The sequence below is a fragment of the Euleptes europaea genome, chromosome 14 (assembly GCF_029931775.1).
Source record: "Euleptes europaea isolate rEulEur1 chromosome 14, rEulEur1.hap1, whole genome shotgun sequence".
Classification (NCBI taxonomy): Eukaryota; Metazoa; Chordata; class Lepidosauria; order Squamata; family Sphaerodactylidae; genus Euleptes; species Euleptes europaea.
The window spans coordinates 13,018,503-13,035,357 of NC_079325.1; the positions used below are offsets into that span (position 1 = coordinate 13,018,503).

Genomic DNA, 16,855 nt, shown 5'->3' on the forward strand with positions numbered 1-16,855 from the left:
CACACAATGTGGATTGTCCTTTCTGATTTTGCTAGGATGCTATGCACTTTTAAAATTTTAGGTAACAGAGTAAGGCAGACCTGTTTTATGAGGGTGCTTGCTTAGCTGTGTTGTGTTTCTCTGGCAGTGATTGGTAATGTCTTTAGCTTTCATAATGAGCTGCCTTGAGAAAAGCAAGTTATAAAGCTCTTAATTTTTTTTAATCGTAAAAATCAGTTAAGTTTGGTTCAGTGGAGAAGATTCTTCACCAGGGTCACTGCGATGACTTTCAGCTCTCCTTTTAGTCCTGTATTCATTGCAGGCGAGTCTGACTGACAGTATGTTTTGAAGTGATTAAAGCCAGGATGGGTTTTTCAAACTTTTAGATAGGTGCTAGAATAGAGGCCTACTTTAATGACCTTCCGTAGCTCTTACAATGCTTTGCTGATCTGTGTATTGATTGACCCTTCGTTGTTGCTTGTTGTAATGAAGACGACTTTGTCCTTGATCCAAAGCTCCAGCCAGCATTGTCTGAGGGGAATGGATGTTAGTGGTGTGCTTGCTGGGGCATGTCACATTAGATATTGATACAGTTTCAAAGTGAACATTGATCATAGGCAGGCACTATCAGTACTGATGGATGGTGCTAATGGGCACACACTTTCAGAGGAGAAACATTAGATCACCAAGCTTGAAAATAAAACCTGTAGTTGAAAACGACTAGTGCTTGATTGCTTCTCTTTCCTGCATCCTCAGTCTTTCCCTATTTACAGCTTAGGTTCTTTAAGAAGGATCCCTTGCGTGCTTTTTCTCTCCTTCTAAATTCTATGTGTCCTATATCGCCATCGTGTTCTACGGTCATCCAGTGATCTGAGAACAGAGCAGCGCACATCCAGGGCTTAGCTCCAGCTAATGCTGCTATAGAAAAGACCTGCCACCATAAATATGACCAAGCAAAACCAAGAATCCTTTTTGGGACTCCTAGAACTGCACTAAAAATGGTTGATGTTCTAACATCAACTTTAAATCCAGGGCAGATTGATGGATAGCTTCTGGGGGGGGGGGGCAGGCCATTGCAATGTTGGATGGAAGCCATCCCACCAAACAGTTTCTAGAGTCCCCCTCATGGAATCTCCCTGCCCAAAACCATCACTAGAAAAGGCTTTTCTCAAAGAGTAGTTAGAAGTAGCTTGATGATGGTATTTTTCTGGACTGCCTTTTAGGGTTAGGACTGGGTTGCGTACTGTTCTGTGGTGGCTTTGGTTCTACCTGGGAGGTAGGTTTCTGGTGGTGGAGCTAGGGGAAGGCTGCTTGGACTCTGGCCTATGGGGGTCCAACACAGTCCCAGCTTTTCAACATCTATGTGAAGCCACTGGGAGAGGTCATCCAGATATTTGGGCGAGGGCCGTTACCAATATGCAGATGATACTTAGCTATATATTGTCCTCCCCGAACTTCTCAGGAAGGCTGTAAAAACCATGAACCAGGGCCTGGAGGAAGTTTTGGGATGAATAATAATGGGCTGAAATTTAATCCCGACGAAACACAAGTGCTACTGGTGGGAGGAAGGATTGACCCCAGGATCTGAGGTATCTCCTGTTCTGGATGGGGTTGCATTCAACCTAAAAGGGCAGATTCATAGTTTGGGGGGTGCATCTGGACTTAAGCGTCCTGCTAGAAAAACCGGTAGCAACTGTGGCTAGGACTTCTTTTATCAGCTGTGGCTGGTGAGCCTGTTGCAGTCTTTCCTTGGCAAAAAAAGATAGTGCCAAGGTGGTGCATGCCCTGGTAACATCTGGATTAGACTACTGCAATGCACAATACATGGGGCTGCTCATGAAAAGTGTGTGGAAGCTACAGTTGGTGCAGAATGCTGTGGCCAGAATTGTGGTTGGGATAAATCATAGGGACCATATTAGTCTAGCCTTGTTCTCCCCACACTGGCTCCCAATTTGCTACTGGGCCCAATTCAGGGCACCCTTAAAGCTTTTTATTTATTTATTTATTTATATAATTGGAGGGTACAGGAAGAAAAAAGGGAAAGGGGTAAACGTTATCATTATAAAAACAATACAATATTATAAAATGATTTTTAAATAAAACATAATTGCAAAATCTCTTTAATTTATTGTACTTGCATCAGGCTGATTTATGATATTTTAAAAATTCATATTCTACTTGGCAGTTAATTATGATAAAAAATATAATTCAGAATTTATTATAAAGTTTAAATTAGCTGCGTTTCATATAAGTATAAAAAGACGCCCACTTCTCCTCAAATTGCTCAGTAGATTCACTGGGTTTAGGATTTAACTCAAAAGTCATTTTAGCCATGGTTGCATATTCCAGAAGTTTTTCTTTCCAGTCATCAATTTCAGGTATGTGGGTTTGTTTCCAGGTTCTTGCTAAAATTGTTCTAGCAGCTGTTGTAGCATATTTGAAGACATCATGCGATTTCGTAGGTAAACTTGACGGCACTATACTGAGTAAATAGAATTTTGGATCAAATGTAAATTTCATATCTAACATCATCTGTAGTTCTCGATGAATTCTTTTCCAATATAGTTGTAGTTTTGAACACGTCCACCAAACATGAAAGTAAGAGCCGTCTGACTCTTGACATTTCCAACATGCACCTTTTTTCCCTGGAGTTGTCATCTGGGAAAGCATATTAGGAGTCAAATACCATCTGTAGAAGGTTTTGTACCAATTTTCTTTCACTTCTTGACAGACAGTATATTTCAATTCAGAAGAACAAAGTTTTTCCCATAGGTCCATATTAATCATTTCTCCGAAATTTTGCATCCACTTTATCATATTTGTTTTCACTTGTTCTTCTTCTGTGTCATATTTCAGGAGAAGCTTGTATATTTTTCCTAAGACGTGTGAGTCATTTTTAGATATTAACTGCTCAAATTCTGTTAGTTCGCGAAATGGTTGTGGATATAAACAGTCTTTTTGCAAATTGGACCTCAGTTGTAAATAAGTTAACCAATTCAACTTTTGAAATTTTTCTTGAAGTTTAATCATGGTCTTAATTTCTCCCGTGGGCTCTATCATGTCATTGTAGGTAAAGTGAACACCCGGTTTCAGTTTAACATTATCGTGATAAGCTTCAGTTGGTGACATTATAGGTGGCGGAGAAGGACTTATTCTCTTTTTGTATCTTTTCCAGACTTTCAGTAACACTGTTTTGACATCGCAATCTTCTAATACTTTATCTTTTTGAGTTTTTGATTTGGAGTCCCACAAAGCTTTATGGAAACCTTGTCCCAGATCCGCCCGCTCTAAAATAACATGTCTGCTTTTGGGATGTTTTATCCATTCAGTTATCCAAGTTAGGCAGGCAGCATGGTAGTATAATTTGAGATTAGGCAATGCCAGCCCTCCTCTTTTCTTTTCGTCTTGAAGGACTTTAAATCTGACTCTCGGTTTTTTCCCGTTCCAAACAAATCGATTAAGTTGTTTTTGCCAGTTTTCTAGTGTCCTGTCAGGGATGTCAATCGGCAAAAATTGAAATAAAAAATTTAGTCTAGGAAGAACATTCATCTTTATCGTCGATATCCTTCCTATCCATGAGATGTTCATTTTTGACCATAAACTCAAATCTTTTTCTATTTCTCCCCAAATTTTCAAGTAGTTTGACCTTAGAAGTGTATTGTTTTGTGAAGATATGTTGACACCCAAATATTTCACTGGTTCTTTGGTAATTCGACATCCGATAATATCTTCAATATGCTTGTCTTCATCTGCTGTTAGATTAAAAGTCAAAATTTTCGTCTTTGTTTTGTTAAGTTTATATCCGGAATATTTTGCATATTCGATGAGATGTTTATAAACATATGGGAGTTTTTGTTCAGGGTTTTGACAAATTAAGACAACGTCATCTGCATAGCTTTTGATTTTGTGTTCTTCATTTTCTATTGTTAAGCCTTTGATTTTTGAATCGTTTCTTATATAATTTGAGAAGACCTCCATTGATAAATCGAATAGAAATGGGGAAAGAGGACAGCCTTGTCTTGTACCTTTTGTAATGTTTATTTCTGTTGACAACTGACCGTTGATCAAGAGACGAGCTCTTTGCGCCGTATATATCGTGTTAAAAACTTTAAGACTGGTTCTTAGTGCAATAAAATATGCAAAGTCAAAATCATTAAAAACAGCAATGATATTTTTAGACGCAGAAAAAGCTTTTGACAACGTTTCTTGGCACTTTATTGATAAAACATTACAACAAATGGACTGTGGAGAAACTTTACTTAAAGCTTTATGTATCTTGGGGCCAGCATATCTGGAACTGCCAAGTTCCATATGAACTTACCCAACCACTACAGTCATCTTTGGATGCCCTGCTTCTGGTGTCTGACATTTGAGTCTTGATGGCTGGCAACCCAGGAAAGGGCCTTCTCAGTCATGGCTCCAAAATTATGGAATTCTCTCTCCCAATCTATCATCATCTTCCACAAACAAGTTTTGTTTGACTGGTGTTTCCTCCCTGATTCTTATTGACTCTTCCTCCCATGCATGTATTTAGGTGTTCTGTTTTAATTGTTTTTATAAATGTACCCATGTTTTAAATCTTGCTTTAATGTTTAGGCCTTGGGGGAACCTCAGTTGGGTAGAAAGGAGGCTTAAAATGTTTTAAATAAAATTTGCCTTTTGCTTTCAGAGATCAGCAAACTAGAGTTTATTTGTGATGAGAAGAATCAGTCAGGTTTATTCTCCAGTGCACATGCTCCTTTTCACATGTGGCCAGAATTGAAGATTGCCTGGTTTAGGTGTACAGGCTTGAGAATATCAGGCTTGCTGTTGTCATGAACAATTACTATTTGTTTGTAACAACTAAATATGGAGTCAGCATGTCTATGCAATACAGATATAATTATGCATAGCATATTAAATGTATCAGCTCTTGTGTATCAGTCATCATTAACAGGTGCATGTTTATCAGTATGGAGTTCACACAGAATAAAGTCTGATATAGAAACAGCCTGCATTCCATGACTAATTTTGTTTGTATGTTAAATGCTAAACACATTAGTAAGCATGTGCAGTTTGAGACATGCCTGATATGTGACACATTAATGTGTATACGCATGACTATTCCATTGCATAACTAGAGAATGTACACTGTACATAAGAATGGTAATTTGTTATAATGACCTAATTCAATCTTTATGTGTAAAGACTGTCTTAACCAGTGTTATGAAGTTTAACTTGATATCCAAATACTCTTAGTCCTGCCTGTTGTGACTTTACAAGACTGTTCCAAATAATGCGCATTCTTTTCTTATTATATCATTTGTTTTCTGCTTTCATCTTTTATTTTTACCTACCTCTCAGATGACAAAAAAATCAAGATGTGTGTGCTAAGGTAGTGTAGGATGCGTCAGCTTGGAGTGTGCTGTCTCTCTCTTACTATTTATATTTGAAACTTTATAGAAAATTAAGGCATTTATATTTTTAAATTCCATAAATATGACCAATTAGTACAATTTTCTGTGCTATGTTATAAATCATGTATTTTATGTTGTTAAAGCCTCAGGGTTGATAGGAAAGTATTACACACATTTCAGCTCTTCCTAGAATTTCCATTAAAAAAAATCCCACAGCTGATTTCTGAAATTTTTACATCTCTAGTCTAATCACCTGCTCTTTTTGCTTCATAGATACAGTTAGCTCTTTTTTCTGAGTATAGTTTTAATTAACTTGATATAATGTTATCTAAATCTTGCAGGGACATGGGATTAGCTGTTTGGTTTTTGGAAATCTAAAAGGATGGACTCTGAATTGTTCAGATGCTAGATAGTATGGAGCTAGTTTCAGTGTATATCCATTTTGTATCCATTTTTGAAACATCAATTAACACTAGCAACTTGAACTCATGGTACTTAATCTTGTACCGGGGGCAATGTGGGTAATGTTTCCAAGGACAAGCCTAACGTGAAAGGAAGCTTTTGGTCTTCTAAAGTCAATTTAGAATGTGTTTTGTGGAAGGGGAAATTATTTCTGTTTTGCAAATAAAGGAATGGAAAGGTGGTTGTGTCTGACTTTATTTATTGTGTCTGACCTTAACCTGCATTGGTTATTTTCAAGGCCTATTAAATTGTGTAGTCAGGCCCTCTTTCATGGTATCTTTGCCAGTTTTCTACAGTTCAGTTAACAGAAAACATATCAATGAGCACCCACACTTCCATTTACAATCGGAACTGTGTTTTATTCCACATTTCTGTGTAAAGACGGGGAATGTATATAACATAGGACGCATAGAATCCAATATCTGGAGAATCTGCACTTTGTTAGTTTGTTTTAAGACCAAGCTTCTAGCCCTTGACTTGAATGTGTTGACTTCTTCAAAGCTCGAATTGAGTTAGTAGGACTGACATTTTTAACTACACTGAAAAATAGCCTTTGGGCAGCTGGTTGGAGCATTCATATTTTGTATTGGTTCTCACCATGACTAGCAGATGAAATTATGTAAAAGAGTGTGCTTAACTGAAATAAAATGCCTCAGTGATTTTTGATGTAGAATTTTAAATATGCAACCATTCCTGTTTTAAATTTGTTCCTTATAGAGTGCCACTTAGCCCCATTATCTCTTTAATCATCCTCTACATTTTGAAGACAAGAAGCTAGTCGAATAAAGTAACTTTTTAAATCATTTGCTTTCTCTCCTTTTGATTTTGCTCCCATACTGTAGTTATCAGTTTAAAACCATGCAATTGCACACGTTCTACTTTTTGACCTTAGCACAACATTTTCTGCACAGCAGGAGACAGCTGAGTGTAAAATCACTGTTGTTAATAAGAAAGGCAGCCAATATGCTGGTCATGAGCTGTAAATGTGGGTCATTCTGTATGTCGAAAGATTTTCTTTTCCAGGATGCTAATCCTGTATTAGCAATCCTGCTGCTATTACAACTAGGAAAGGACACATTTTTAATTATATTAGTGCTTCAGCTGGGCAACTGTATGATGTGAGGGGTTTTAATTCATCTGCGAATGCTTGCTAAATTGTCACAAAGCCCAGTAAGTGGATTGCGAAGGCATGCTTGCACCCATGTGCTTTAAAGAGCTTTCTGTTGCTATGTTTCCTTCCTGCAGAGGTGGATATTTTCACAAGCATTTAACACCCTTAGTGTATCTCTAAATCCATGTATCCGGTATGCCACATCTGTTGAGTTCCTTTTTTCACGGCACATTGCTTATATCAGTTGATATATTACATATGAACTATTTATTTATTTACATTATTTATAGGCCACCTTTTTCACTGAGACTTGGGGGGTGGCAGAGCCACATAGGAACGAGCCTTCTGCGCCCGCGCTGCATGCCCGGCAGCGTCTGTCTGGCGTGAGTGTTTGTGCCGGTGTCCCGGGAGGTTTTCCTGGGCATTCCTAGGGGAGGAGCTGCCTTTAGGCAGCGTTCTAACCCTTTCCAGCCCCCAAAAGTGCTACTTTGCAGGTGGCGAGATACGCCTGCAAAATCGTGGCACAACCGTGTGGAATTCTGTGAGAAGTTCCACCGGGTTTTTGAAATAAAGGGTTTTTTAAATAAAGCTGCTCTGGAGGCCGAGCTACTACACCTCCTCCAGCCTCCACAAAACCACCTCCATCCCCCCCACTCAGGAATGGGCTCAAAGTGAATTACACAATATAAATCAGTGCAATCAGTAGGATGATACATCTGCTAAGTAATGTCATAGGACTAGGAATTGCAGAAATTTTAAACAGCTGTTGCCTGAACAAAGCATTATTATTAGAGCATGACGCGTTAAACAATGAACACGGTATTTACTTGTTAAGTTTTTAAGAGTGTAGTCCTAAACAGAGCGACACCGTTCTAAACAATAGTCTGTATTTGCTGTGGTAAGAGGAGGGGTCACACTTTTGTTTTCAGTATGTAGATTGGTCAGTAGCAACTTGATTGCAAATAATAACATTTAAAACTTAAAACACCTTTTAGGGCAAACCAGTTTTGTGGTTAAATTGTTGTATTGATGAAGTTTGCTATGGTTACTAGCAGGTTTCTTGGTATCCTCAGGATGGATTTGAATCTGTCAAGATATATAGAGTAGCCAGGTCCCTCTTCGCCACTGGTGGGAGGTTTTTGGGTCGGAGCCTGAGGAGGATGGGGTTTGGGGAGGGGAGGGACTTCAATGCCATAGAGTCCAGTTGCCAAAGCAGCCATTTTTCTCCAGGTGAACTGATCTCTATTGGCTGGAGATCAGTTGTAATAGCAGGAGATCTCCAGCCACCCCCTGGTGATTGGCAACCCTAAAGATACACAAAACTTAAGAACACTGTGAGAATGGGATATACCAATATGGAGGGGAAGAACTGCTGACTTCTCCTGCACACTTTTTACAACTGGCCAGGAGTAACGAAGGCAAGGAAATAATTGGGGCAGAGGGAAACAAATTCTTTAATAATTTTTACAGTGTTACAAAAAATCTGATAGATTCCCCCTGATGAAACTGCCTGTGAAACGCATAGGAGTTGCAAAAATTATTAAAGAATTCATTTCCCTCTGCACCATTTGTTTCCTTGCATTCGTTTTGCCTTGGTGTGGCCCCCTTATTTTCTTTCTTAACTGGCCGGGAGCGCCAAGTATTTGCGTTCAGCTGTCCTCAAACTCAGAACAGGAAATGCAGTGGCCCATTCTAGGAAACAGAGGTACTGAGATGAGTAACAGGATCTTGGATTTGTGAATTTAAAAAACAAACAAAAACCTTTGAAGTTCTTTCTGAAAAGGTGGGTGGATCACCCCCACCGTTTTTCCCCTTTATTCTTACTTTGTCAGAGTCATAAAACTTCTAGGCTAAAGGTAAAGTTTGCAGTTAGCCAGCTAGCAAAGAACACCTTGATTGCAGTCTCGGCCTGATGTACTTTGGACCCAGATGCTGTAAATTCCAGCTATAAAATCTTAACAGCACAAGGAAAAAAAAACTGCAGAGACTATTCTGAACTTTGTGCAAACCCTGCTAAGCATTACAGTCCCATTGGCATTTTCAGTACTACCATCCCCACACACTTTACTCATTTTTTGTCCTATAGCAGCATCTTATGCCGCTTTTAGCGCAGCTGCATAGTTGTGAACAACATTTCCTCCCTTTTTCTTTCCCTTCCTCCTTTCCTCCCCCACCCTTCTTGGTTCCTCTCCTTTTCTTGGATCTTTTCTTGTCCCCACTCCCCAAGGGCTGTTTGCATCTAAATTAGTGTTGCTCCTCTGCTTTACGACCTTACGAGCCCACCTCACCATCAGAAAATAATTAGTATTTACAGTAGGTATGAAATTTGGCTGCTGTCTTTTAGCTGGATTGTAAAATGTTTTCATTTTCACGTTTTTAATTCTGTGTGTTTTAACTTGCATTATACTGTATCATGTACATTGATTGTTGGAAGCTGCCCTGAGCCCGACTTGGTTGGGAAAGGGCAGGGTATAAATAAAATAAAATAAAATTTAACTGCACAAACTCCATTTCCCCATGTAACCATCCAGTGAGATCCTACAGCTATTTAAAGTGTCGAGGTTCTGCCCTCGCACTTGCTAGATACATCAGGTATCAGTCTGACGCATAAAAGTGGCATGTCAGGCCTGGCTAGGCTGCAAATTAGCTCCTGGAGGGAGAGATGACAGGGCTAGATTTAAAAAAAGGTTAGGTAGCTCTGCCAGTCCAAAAATAAAAGCCTCAGAGGCACTTGAAATGATACTTTTTAATGCACTCAGATGAAAGTGTGAAAACTTTTTTTTGGGGGGGGGTGTTTAATAGTACCCGGAGAGTTCAGTTTTTTGTAGCAAGGATTTCTTCATTTGTGACAGTTATATTACGGGATCTTACTGCTTAAAATTAAATTTTCTCATGGTCTAAAACGTCAGTGTTTTGGAATGCCAAAAGCTAAAGATCTTTAGATTTCCCCTGTTGTAGGGTTGCCAACCTCCGGGTACTGTAATGCCCAGATATAAGGGCTGGTTTAGAACACTATGTATTCATACGCACACACATGGAAGCTTTGGGAAGTTGGCATCCGGGAGCCATGAACCAACAAATCATGCTCTCTGTGCCTGGTACGGCCTCTCACCAGTAGAGAGCTCTGAATTACGTTCATCTTCAGGAATGTGGTTTCTGGTTACCGAGCTCACAAGATCAGGCACTCACTAAGTGATGCCTTCGGCTAATATCTATAGGTTATGCTAATTAGAGTGAAGTAGACAATGTGCATTGGCGCTTTTGTGTATCAGTCTGCTTGTCAGCAGCCATGGGCCTGCCCCATGCGAATGCATAAATGATACTGACTTTGTCGAAGGCTTTCACGGTCAGAGTTCATTGGTTCTTGTAGGTTATCCGGGCTGTGTGACCGTGGTCTTGGTATTTTCTTTCCTGACGTTTCGCCAGCAGCTGTGGCCGGCATCTTCAGAGGAGTAACACAGAGAGTGTTACTCCTCTGAAGATGCCTGCCACAGCTGCTGGCGAAACGTCAGGAAAGAAAATACCAAGACCACGGTCACACAGCCCGGATAACCTACAAGAACCAATGATACTGATTTTCCTTTGTTTCTCGGGTGAGTAACTCTGCACATCTTATTTGTGGGTTATTTCACCCCCAGGTTTGTGTTTAGCTAAATAAAGAACTGTTGCTCTTTTTAACCTCCTCCTAGTTGTCTTCATTGGACTCTATAAGACAACCAGGGCACTTCAGTACTAGCTGGAGATCTCCTGCTATTACGACTGATGTCCAGCTGATGGAGATCAGTTCCCCTGGAGAAAATGGCCACTTTGGCAATTGGACTCTATGGCATTGAAGTCCTTCCCCTCCCCAAACCCGTCCTCCTCAGGCTCCGCCCCAAAAACCTCCCGCCGGTGGCGAAGAGGGACCTGGCAACCCTGTCTATTGCCAGGTGCTGGCAGCCTCTAAAACTCTGCTTTTACCGTTTTGAATAAGAAGAAATGATGGCTGTTTCCTCACAAAGATGTTAACCAGTCGGGCCTTTGATTGCTGCACTAATGCATGTTTAGTGTTAGCGATATATTGACTTGTTCTTCCTCCTGGCCATTACTGATCGAAAAGCACAGGGAGCTGGATGGCTAATACTGCTGTTTTGTGAGCCTTGATAACTTCCTGGTACTGAAAAGACTTGGGTACAAAGGAAATCCTTTCCTGACTTTCATGTTCTCCTGGCTTTTATTTGAGCAGAATGTTTCAGCAGAATTGATTGTAAACTAGGCAAACAAAAGGACTTCAGTTAGGTAATCAAGGGCATTTTTGTAGATCACTTTGTGAGTTTTCTTTTTCACTGCTTTTTTAAAAAAAAGGAAAACAATGTAATGGAATGGCTTTGTCCTCTATGTAGAATCTACCCTCTTAACATCAGGTCATTTCCCTCCCGTACATAATTGCTGCTTGTAGAAATCTCTGTTGCATTATCTGTAGTTCAGTGGAGCTTACAAGATATTAACATAACTGAGAATTGATGGTCTAGTTTAAATTTCAGTTCAAGAAAGTAGCATTTTCCATTGGGGTGTGTGTGGGGGGGGGATTATGGAAATCAAAACTGCTAGGGTTCTTTTCCAGGTTTTTTCCCCTGTTTAATCATTCTCTAGCCACATATCTACATTGGTGTTCATGGTTTAGTTTTGGGCATGCCAGAGTATTTTTTAAAATACTTGCAGTGTCTACCTGTGAAAATGTTCTTATGATCGACAACTACTAGGGTTGCCAGCCTCTAGGTAGCAGCTGGGGATCTCCCGCTATTTCAACTGAATTCCAGCCGATAGAGATCAGTTCATAAGAACATAAGAAAAGCCCTGCTGGATCAGACCAAGGTCCATCAAGTCCAGCAGTCTGTTCACACAGTTCACCTAGAGAAAATGACCACCTTGGCAATTGGACTCTATGGCATTGAAGTCCCTCCCCAAACCCCACGCTCCTCAGGCTCTGCCCCAAAAATCTCCAGGTATTTCCCAACCCAGAGCTGGCAACCCTAACAACTACAAAGTTAGCTATAATGCATATTTTGTATATTGATCACTTTGGGTGTTTTGCACAGGAGCAAGGGACTAAAATAACGGTGCTTTAGAAGAGTCAGTTGGAAATACTTAGAAATGTGATTACAGTGGATGAAAGTAAAGCTAGTACAGTCCCTGGTCCTTAAAACATGCTTTTCTGAGTATGTCCGAGGGCAGCAGTGTTTACACCCAAACTTTCCATCTTCGAATCAGCACACTTCAAATTCTCATTTTAAGTCATTCTGCCTATAGAAAGGGGACCCTCCAGGCCCAACCTATTCCTTACCTTGCGTGTGTCTTTCTCCCCACATCTCTCTCAAGTGGGGTTGCCAACCTCCAGGAAGTGATTGGAGATCTCCCGCTATTATAACTGATCTCCAGCCGATGGAGATCAGTTTCCCTGGATAAAATGGCAATTGGACTCTATAGCACGGAAGTCCCTCTCCTCTCCAAACCCCACCCTCATCAAGCTCCACCCCCAAAAACTCCAGGTATTTCCCAACCCGGAGCTGGCAACCCTACTCACAAGCCTCCGTTTCTGGGGAAGAGGGTGGGGAGCCTATACACATAGTCCCCTCTGCCTTTGGGTAAGGAGTGAGGCTACCTTTTCTCCAGCTGAATCACACCAAGTAGCTGAATGAGTTTGCAGCCACTGCAGTGGGCCAGAAGGGTTTGAGGGCAACGTAAGGAGACAGGTGACCTTCTGGTCTCAGGCTGTGTCCAACCAGAGCTCCATTCTGCTGGCTCCCCAGGCAACCCACGTCCCTGCAGACTGCGGAGACCACCTGAATGTGTCAGCGATGGCTTCTGTTGTTCCTCAGAGGAGGCTGCCTTGCATGTGCTACTGACAGCCTCCCACACCCTCTGTACAGTATAAATTCCCTGAGCAGCAGAGCATCAACCTTTGGCATGTGTCTGCTTGCACTCAGTGGAGGTGGGGCCAGAAGAAGGAGGGCCAGTTGATGGCATCACTGCTCCGGGTCAAAAAAAAAATCCTAGATCTGTGCTCCAACCTATCCCAACTTGACCGCACCCCGACTGTTGGTGTGGAGCAAGGAAGCTGCTGTGCTGAGCAGAATGGCATGGCATGCATTCAGCACACATGCCAGGAGTTGCATATCTCAGGTTATTTGGTGTGTGAACCCTAGAGGAATACTTCGTAGTTCTGAAGTTAGTCCATTGCTCGTAGAATAGTAGTTTCAATCTGATGTTCCGTGCTGCTGTCTTAGCACTTGCTCTTGGAAACATTCTCCCGTGTGCTCTGTTACCTTTACCGTCTAACGGTAATTAATATTGCCAGTGTTGCATTCAAAGTGCAACAATTACTGTTCCAAATGGTGTCCTGTGCCTAGAAGGCCATTAGTACCTGTTTCTTCCCCTTCTGTGAAATAACAGTTTATCTACTTTGAAGTCATGTAAAGCATAACAACATCTACAGCTAGATTGGGGGTGTCAAGCATAAGGCATGCGGGCTGGATCCGGCCCCTCGAGAGCTCTTATCTGGCCCGTGAGCCAGCTGAGACAGCCACCCCCTCCCCACTCTCGATCTGGGCTGGCGAGGCATGGCCCGGCCTGACCGAGAAGCACTTATGTCATATCCAGCCCTTGTAACAATTGAGTCTAACATCCCTGAGCTAGATATTCTTCTAATTGTTGCAGGGGTATATAGTTCCTACACAACAATTGGACATGGCATTCAATTTCAACAGAAGTGTTTTTAAATTTAACATTGAACAAAGGTTAAAGATCGCAATGGAAGAACACACCAGTCTTGCCATATTCCCCAAGGAGTTGTGGCATTTTGTTGCTCTTGAAAGAATAGGATAACAGCAATGGCTAAACAGTTGCAGGAACTAGACTGGCTGGTAAAGTAAGCTCTATAGCTAAGCAAGGGATGAAGAGTCAAATCCCTTTCCTCTAGGAAAATACCTCTTCTCTTCCCTTTTCATTCCTACCATCACAGCTCTATCAGTCTGTTCAGTGGTAATTGGCGCTGAAAGAGTTTTATGCTCAACCCTCTACAAAGGTGAAAGGAGGCTGTGAGAGAAAAGATATAGGCTGTGTTCTCCATCCATTTTGTACAGGTCATACAAGTAGACTGAAATATATGCTTGGTATAGGAGGGAGGGACACAACAAATGGCTACCTTTGGATGGCTGCTTCTCTACTGTTTTATGAGTACAGAGACTTTGCAGTTATTTCTTAAAGTCTTACAGAAAAAAACACTCTGTTTAAAACATTTCCTTACAGATTTTGATTCCCCTGAATCATTTATTTTTAATGGCACGGAATAGAGAGTGGGGAAAGGGTGAGGAGGATATGTTGGGAAACTAAAGACGATACATGTGTGTTAGTAAGTGACTGATGGCGACTAGAATTGGTGGTCAGTGGAATAAACTATATTTACCCAAGAGGAAGCCAACCTTGAATGTAAGGTGATCCCCCTATAAAAAGGTTATACCCCAAGTTTTGGGTTTTTAGTTACAGCTGGACAGAACTGTAACTTCTATGCTAATTTAAGAAGCTCTCCCCCCTTTTTTTCCCTTGGCAGTACACATGGAGAAAAAAAATCTAGTCTTCCTTTCAGGTAAATAAGGTATTGCGTATGTTGCTGTTTTGGTAATTTGCCCACCCAAGTAATCCATTTGTTTCAATCTGACAGTATCAAAAAAACACGGCAAGCTTATAACTTTCCTTCGCACATTCATGAAGTCTCGGCCAACCAAACAGAAGCTGAAGCAGCGGGGGATCCTAAAGGAGAGGGTGTTCGGCTGCGACCTTGGAGAGCATCTCCTCAACTCTGGCCATGATGGTAAGAGAGAAATCTTCTGATTGCTGTGGTTTTGGGAAAGGCTTCGCAAAATCAGATTCTAAAAATTTAATTGGACTGAACTAGCACTGCTTTCCAAAAAATCAACCAAATAAATGTGTTACGTCTTCATATTCAGCATTTCTGTAGCGAGAGATGATGTCTCACTGATTTTCTGAACCCAAGAATGCTTCTGTCAGAAGTAATTCATACAAACACGTGCTTCTGGTTCTTTTTAAATCTTTTATTACTTACGGGTCCATGTGGCAGTGATTTAGAAAAAAGAATTAGGCCAGCCAGTTTGCCTGCAATCTAGAATGTAGCCAAGTTGATATATTTACTTTTTTTTGTTCTCTTCATGTCTCCATGTGAGAGAGCCAGTGCGGTGTAGTGGTTAAGAGTGGTGGTTTGGAGCCGTGGTGTCTGATCTGGAGAACTGGGTTTGATTCCCTATTGCTCCATATGAGCGGTGTAAGCTAATCTGGTGAACTGGATTTGTTTCCTCACTCGTACACATGAAGCCAGCTGGGTGACCTTGGGCTAGTCACAGTTCTCTCAGAACTCTCTCAGCCCCACCTACCTCACAGGGTGTCTGTTGTGGGGAGGGGAAGGGAAGGTGGTTGTAAGCCTGTTTGAGTCTCCCTTAAGTGGTAAAGAAAGTCGGCATATAAAAGCCAACTCTTCTTCTTCCACTGTGACAAAAGGCTTAATATTCTGGGCAACTGGATGACATCATTGTTGTAGCCTCCAATTTGAGTTCACTGTAGCTGTACGTTAACACTAGTATTCATAAGGAGTCTAGATATGGAGGCCTAGAATAAAAGGCTTAGATAGGGCCAAAATATTATCTTATTCAAACTGTTGCACTGTGGAAGAATCTGCCACTCAGCAGTTCATTGTCAAGTGATGGTCACCCGTTACAGGAGAATAGGCACGTAGCCCATGGCTTTTTCATAAATTCAGGACTGTGTTGAGGGATCTATATAACATAAACTAAATAGTGTTTAGTTCAACCTGAGTCTGGATAACCCTTTTATAATCTGAATTGGGACATATAACTTGTTTGCCAAGATGTTCATTCACAAGATCTCTTGAACATGCGCAAATCTGTGAAAAGTCCACTCATTCTGACTTCCTGGGGGAGGAAGTTTAGGTGAGTCAGCACCGTGTTTTATACTCCTCGTCTTGTATTTGCTGTTTCTTCCTTGTAGAGGCATTTGGTTCAGTGTAATAGCCTACTTAGGGCTTACGTCACCCCTTGAAACGTTGTCTTCATCAGAGGCCTGAGTATTAGTCATTGTTGTGCCAGTGCTTATGCAATTAGCATGCTTCATTGCTCCTTAGTGATCTTATTGCCCAAGGAGCTTTAAGGTGTGCTACGCACTCATCCTGTCTGTGCTGTGACTCTGCTTGTGTTTCAGCAAGGGCTTTAAATGGTAGATTGAATGAAAGCCTGAGCCACAGTGGCTGCTGAAATCAGCAAAGTTGTTTTTGCTGAACCTTAAATGGCAGGGCGTTCTCTGTAGAATGGCAGGAGTTTGGCACTTCGATTCTTCTTTGCCTGACAAACTGTTTCAGCATTTTAACTGGCATGGCCGACGTTTGTTGGGATGTCCTTTGGTGCTGTGCCAAAACTTCAAACAGCAAGACTCCATATTTCAGGAGGAAGCACCAATGTACAGCCAGTATTCTAGAGTGTGGAGAATGATGAGAGAACTAAATGAAAGGCAACATGACAATTGTGCTAATCTGGAAACGTCCTAATGAATTTTTAGCTTGTGGTTTTGATGCCTTGGAGCTTCATTTTGGGGCAAGAAAATGAATCAGAGGGTAATGAATAACATTATTAAGCTTATACAAGGGGAAATGAACAAATGGGCTTAGGACACAAGAGTTAAAGCTCTGGGCCAAACCATTAGAACAGTCTCCTCCTTTAGGTAAACCACTGTGTGTGTCCAACCTCTGGCAGTGATTTTTCATTCATGCTTGTTACTGGAAGGTTGAAAAGGAAGTGGGAAGAGAAGAACCAGGAGCTAAGCTACACCAAGCTGGCTTTGGGGG

The 16,855-nt window shown here is 41.2% G+C and overlaps 1 protein-coding gene across 1 annotated transcript in view; it reads left to right on the forward strand.

Moving 5' to 3' along the window:
- Positions 1 to 16,855, forward strand: part of ARHGAP32 (Rho GTPase activating protein 32) — a 166,902-nt gene that overhangs the window by 122,960 nt on the left and 27,087 nt on the right. The window contains exon 12 of the mRNA XM_056860465.1: positions 14,648 to 14,797. Within this exon, the coding sequence (XP_056716443.1) occupies positions 14,648 to 14,797 (150 nt within the window). The remainder of the gene's footprint in view (positions 1 to 14,647; positions 14,798 to 16,855) is intronic.